The sequence below is a fragment of the Pyxicephalus adspersus genome, chromosome 7 (genome assembly GCF_032062135.1).
Source record: "Pyxicephalus adspersus chromosome 7, UCB_Pads_2.0, whole genome shotgun sequence".
Taxonomy (NCBI): Eukaryota; Metazoa; Chordata; class Amphibia; order Anura; family Pyxicephalidae; genus Pyxicephalus; species Pyxicephalus adspersus.
Window position 1 is genome coordinate 39,064,527 of NC_092864.1, and position 6,014 is coordinate 39,070,540.

Below are 6,014 nucleotides of genomic sequence, written 5' to 3' on the forward strand. Positions count from 1 at the left end.
GGTACTTACCTCCACAACATCAAAAAAACAGCAGTAGGAGTCTGATCTTGCTGCTATTTTTAGTGCCAGGGTGGTACCCTATACCCCCAGTCTTTCCCTATAATATGTACATAGATCACTATTTTGTCTGACTATAAGAGCTGCAGTACAAAATTTTACCAGTTTGTGGAACAGGTTGTCAAATTCTTATTCTTAAAGCTTTTCTTAATGGTAAAATTAGGAGCAGGGTTGCCACTTTTTTAAAACATAATTCATAGCGCAGTTTAAGACCTCTAAGTAAATGCACTGGCAGTAAATGTGAAGGAAGCTTTATATAAGAGAAAATAGAGAGAGGTCATAGATATTATTTCAGATCCTCCTCAAATATGGGTTTTATTTTCCTATCCTGGGAAAACGCAATGCTTTCAACTTCACCGCCACCATTGCTCTCTTTTTGGAAGTGAAGTTCTATGAGATCTTTAACATCCTCTTCCTCTTCATCGTCGACATTCTTGATGCCAGTTATTAGCACTGATCTCGAGGAGACGCTAGAAAACATCTGAAATAGAACACAGCAAAATTATAACCACAATGATGCCTAATGACACAATAATTAATGGGCAATATCAGTGACATTTTAAAGAGAGTTTTTTTATGACTTTTAACAATTTTTACATTTGCTGTTTTATGTTTATGTATTTTTGGAATGTAGATGGCCACTAGCCACTGCCCTTGGCCACACAGTAACCTTTAGTAGATGCGGGATCATTGATTTGTAATAGGTAATATTCATTCATATCCAATCAGGTGTAAGTAATAATCATGTTGTACATTTCCTTGCAGTTGATTGGGTGTTCTTTGAACTTTTACTGCAAATGAAAAGCTTATATTGCTTTAGTAAATCAAACACATTGTGGGTTGGTTTACTGAAGCAATATAGTTTGTTCACAGTATAATATCAACTTGCGAGTGGTAATTCACTTTGGTAATTAAGGTGAAGTTCTGTTGAGTTAAACTGTCCAATCTTGTGCAAGCAAAATTTTGCTTTTTTCTTGCATGTGATTGGGTATTCTTTGCAAAGTGAATTTTCACTGCATTCTTTAAACCAGGTGAATTATCCCTTGCAAGGAAATTATTAATTTTGTTAAGTGAACAGTCTATAACTTTTTAATAAATCAATCCCATTGTGAGAATCATGAGAAGATGCAGTAAATCATTGGGAAGCACTGTAAATGGTGACGAACCTTTGCTTTGGGGCGCGAGTGCCTTAGTACAGTTTATTACTGCACACACGCCACATAACCTGCACACCTTTTTCTCACAACTTGCCTTCTGAGCTTGCGTCTTGGTCAGACCAGATGAATTTCTCAATACTTGGCCGAAATGTTAGCCATGGATTACCCACATCACTATTTATTTAAGCACTTTTTTTTTTTTTTTTGTCTGTTGCACCTTGCACTTTGCATGAGATGAGTATGGCGCCTGTCCTTCTGGCCATGCTGCCTGATAGTTGGTGTGGGGAAAGCCCACGGCCTTCCAGTCCTTGTGCTCCTTCTAGTCCTAGTCCTTAAGTCCCTCTGATCTGGAGCATTATGCCCTGGGGGTTCAGTCAAAGAGGCCCTAATCCTCTTAGGGACAGGACCATGTAAAGTACCTGGTGCATTGTTTTTGTGTGGTTCACATTGTGCACTCACTTTTTTGTTGCACCAGGTTGTTAATTGGATTTTTGTTTTATAGGACTGATGGATGTGCTCACGCACCGCAGACCTCAATAAAAAAAAAAAAGCAAATAACAGAGCTTGCATATGTATTGAGCAAATACAGCCATTGTACATGAATCTTTATAATTGAAAAGTGCTTACAGAATAGCTAATAGAATATAGATACATACACATATATGTACCCCAGAGACCTATACTGTATAGGTAAATACCCCAGTGATGGGTTATCTGGGTTTTTAATGTTATGAATTTATTGGGGGGGTTTATAGCATAGGGAAACGTTGGAACTTTTGACTGTTGTTCAGTGTTGCTTCTTAATACCTTCTGCTTTCTTATCCTCGTGACCACACAAGAAGATTCTAAAATCCCAGGGTAGTGCATGTTACTGCAATATATGCACATAACATGCATTGCAATTCAAATCCACTTGACCTGAGTTGTAGCAAGCTGCAACATAATAAGGCACTAAAAGTGTGCTATGGTGCTTTGCATTAGATAAAAGGTAATGTGCTTATTTTAATGTGATAGAGTATATTGTCAGTCAGTTCATTTTCAACAGGTTGCCTTAGCTGAGCTGTCAGCATAGCAGAGCTCCGCTGATTGCTCTGCTCCCTGATTGAGGAAAGGGAAATCCTGATGATGCTTGAGCTGTCATCAGGGTTTCCTATTTCTCAGCAGTAGAGGTGAAAGGGGACATGTTTCCCTATTCAAGTCAAGTGCTGAATGGCTGAGAAAAGGAAAACTTCAGCCAACCACGGAGCACTAGAGGTGAAAGGGGAGACTTGTCCCCTTGTCCTTGTCCCCATTTAACCCCTAGTGCCCGGGGATCCCTTACTGTCAGGAGGAGTCCCACGGCTGTGCTCATGTCATAAGTGCAGCCGTGGGAATCATCCTGTCATTGTGGGATAACTTGTAAAAAAAAAAGTTTAGTTACACAAACACACACACATTTAATAAAATAATTTAACATTAAACCCTTATCCTATTTCTTACACATATTTTAACCCGTTCAGGGAATGTGTAAGGGTTTTTATGTACCTCTGTACTCATTCCCCAGGATGGGGTGGTGCAGATCTTGGAGTCTCCTTATTAAAGGGGGCTTCCAGATTCCAAAGTCCTGCTAAAAAAGAATATAAAAGCCCCCAATGTTTTCAATGTAAGCTTTAATAAAAAGCTTAAAAACGCTTGTAAAAGCCTCTATTGAATTCAAAGGGAGCATTTTCTCATTTTTGGGCATTTTCCCACATTTACCCTGCATTCTAATGTTTTAAACGTTGCAAGCAACGTTTAAGATAAAGCTCATGAATGTGCCTCAAGGAAATTTCCTGGTATATATTAGCCTATTGGAATGCATGGAAATTTCAAACATGGGCTTTAAAAGCCTTAGGTTAAACGCTGGGGAAACAGTCCGTGTAGACTAAGCCTAAAAAAGTAGATGTATATGTATATAGAGTATATTACCTGCAGCTTGTTCAGTTCTATATACATACATGGCTCCACTTCAACTTCATGTGTGTCTTTTCCAGCCATTAACTGATAAGAATTTTCCTTTAGTACTCTCTGAGCCACTGTAAATGTGAATAGAAAATAATAAATGTTTAAGTTTTTAGTAGTGAAGCCCCATCCTAAAATCTTTTCAAATCATGAGCAGTAATAAACTGAGCACACAAAAGACATGTGGATCGCTGAGACTTGAAAATCCTACCAAGTGGGGAAGATATCTATAGCTGTCCAACTTGAAATATACACATGGCAACACAATCCTGATGAAAGGTTCCCTACTTAATCTAGAACAGATAAAAGATTTTTGCTTAACACCCAACTTCAAGCTCCAATTTATCCCACTCCTTTATGTATTTTTTGCTTTTTCGCAAGCATGCTGTTTACAGATGACTTCAGGCTAGCATGATGCCCTAGATTCTCATTTTCTCCAGATCTTTTCCCATAGTGGGCAACCTCAATGATGCATCATTACACTGAACGTGTAGGGCACAATTGCAGTGCCTTCCAAGAAGATGGGTCCATCAGGAGATGGGTTCATGAAGCCTTATGGTCATATTATGTCTTTGGTCTATGACACTAGGTATTAATCAAGAGTAAGAACACCTGCTGGTACAGAGGTATCACTTAGGGAGACTGTGCTGAGGTGAACAATTAAGCCAGAGCTCTTGTGTTTATTTTTAAGCTGTTAAGGAACAGTAAAAAAAAATCCCAAAGCTGCCTTTCATTTTCCACTGTACATATGGAAAAATACTGCATACCTCCATTCTGCAAGTATGTGACATAGGCAGTGTTATTATTTCTGTCATAGTCCACATTCTTGATTTCTCCACCTCCGATACCAGATTTATAGAAGGTCAATTCCACCTTGTCCTTTATGGTCTCTTCAGGAAGATCTTGAGGCAGATTGGAAACTTTTAGTTTTTTATTTGAAATATTCATATTCACCTATAAAACAAAAGTAGAAAAACTGTCTCAAACTACACGAGATCATGGGCAAGCCAAACCTATAAAATGAAAGATATATATTTCACCTCAAATTTCACGGATTTGCCCAATGGAGGTTCTTGAACTTCTACGAAGACTTTTTTGTCATTGATGTCTAGGGGATGTTTTCTCTTGGCAATAACAGATTTGGCAACTGTTAGGAAAAAATATTTGACATGAAATATAAAACACAATTTTTATAGTTTCTAGGTTTTTCAAATCTTTTGCAAAAGTTGACATTTTGGTTCAAGTGTGATCAATAAGTTGTTTCATGTAGCATATCAAAGGCCAAATCTATCAATTTTTTTTTTACTTTTTGGAAAGAGTGAGCTTGAGTTTAAGCTGAACTCTCAGATAAACAAATTTTGTCTAAATAAAATAGGTAAATATAATATATGCTCTTCCTAAATCTTTGTGTGCTTTGTGCAATATTTCCAAATCTGTGTAGTAAAACTGTGCAATGGTTAAGCTTACATAAAAAAATGGTCACACACAAATAAAGGTCACACATAACAACACACTTTGGGCAGATATAGTACTGTTACATTCCATATACATAGATATGCCTTGCAAATTGGGTGACTTTAAATTTCTGTAAAAGAAGTCCTTTACTGAGTACTTTTGAAACACTGTCAAGTAAGTTAAATTATTTGTCAAGTAACTTACTTACTCAACAAATATCTTTTATGACTGACACTATCCTTTACTCTGATACTTACTACTACCCCTTTACTTACCACTACTTAAGCGACTGTGTAAAAACAATGTAATCCTACCGGTTAATACATTTAGGCGCCACACAGGTACCAGGATCACAGCCATTCACACTGTACAGAATGAGTTATATAAACATAAAAATACCTTGCTCATTCTCAAATGTCAGCAGGGCCTGTCCACCCTCCAGGACAAAGGGCTCAGATGCAATAATGTGACAGGTGTAGGCAATGTCCATCGGCTCATCATCAGCATTTTCTGCAGAGTTAATTCCCTTAAAATTCAGATTCTTTTGAGGCAACTGACTTTTAATCTGGTGAAGAAGAAAGGAAAAAGGGGGTAGTGGGAATATCAGAAAAGTGTGTTTTTATTTCTTTATTTGACCAAAGAGTCTATCTTTTCAAACTTGCCTACCTGTCATCTTCTGTTTTTTAACCCTCACCCCCCCCCCCATCATCCCATATTCCTTGCTATTGTGTGTAAGTTCCCCCACCTCTTGGATAGTAAGCTCTTCAGGGCAGGGTCCTCTCCTCCTGTGTCAATGTCTGTATCTATCTGTCACTTTCAACCCCTATTTAATGTAAAGCATTCCTTAATTAGTTGGCGATTTAAATACTGTTTATTAATTATATTAATAAAAAAAATATTCAGAGGAAGTTCAGCTCACTTCAACTATCTAATCATGTGTAAGTCTTGGGATTTTGTTGCAAAGTGAATTTTCACTGCATTCACTAAGCTAAATGATTTATTCCTTGCAAGGTGATTCATCTTGGTAGGTGTACAGATTAAATCCTTTCAGTAAATTAACCCCAATGTCACTTTGCTCTGCATGGACAAGGTCTCTGTAAAGGTCATTAATATTTACTGTACCTTCTATCAGTCCTGATTTATTCACCCAGTAATTTATGCATTACAATAATTCTGTTAATATTTAATGTCAGGCATTCCTTACCATCAATGTATCTTGGAATTTTCTAAAAACTTTTTCATTCTCACTTAATTTCTTCTTAATTTCAGCTTCATCCTCCTCCAGATCATCACGCTTCATTTGAAGATCCAGTAGTTCTTCCTTATAGTACAAAAGCACCACCAGTTAAAAATGTCTAAGGGTTA

The 6,014-nt window shown here is 37.3% G+C and overlaps 1 protein-coding gene across 2 annotated transcripts in view; it reads right to left on the reverse strand.

The window, feature by feature from the left end:
* Window positions 1–308: 308 nt before the first annotated feature.
* NMI (N-myc and STAT interactor) overlaps window positions 309–6,014 on the reverse strand; it is a 12,064-nt gene continuing 6,358 nt past the window's right edge. For both annotated transcript variants that reach the window (XM_072418144.1, XM_072418145.1), the window contains exons 4-9: window positions 5,854–5,970; window positions 5,049–5,214; window positions 4,235–4,341; window positions 3,962–4,148; window positions 3,162–3,268; window positions 309–538 (exon numbers count right to left, since the gene is read on the reverse strand). In XM_072418144.1, the coding sequence (XP_072274245.1) occupies window positions 344–538; window positions 3,162–3,268; window positions 3,962–4,148; window positions 4,235–4,341; window positions 5,049–5,214; window positions 5,854–5,970 (879 nt within the window). In that variant the 3' untranslated portion in view covers window positions 309–343. The remainder of the gene's footprint in view (window positions 539–3,161; window positions 3,269–3,961; window positions 4,149–4,234; window positions 4,342–5,048; window positions 5,215–5,853; window positions 5,971–6,014) is intronic.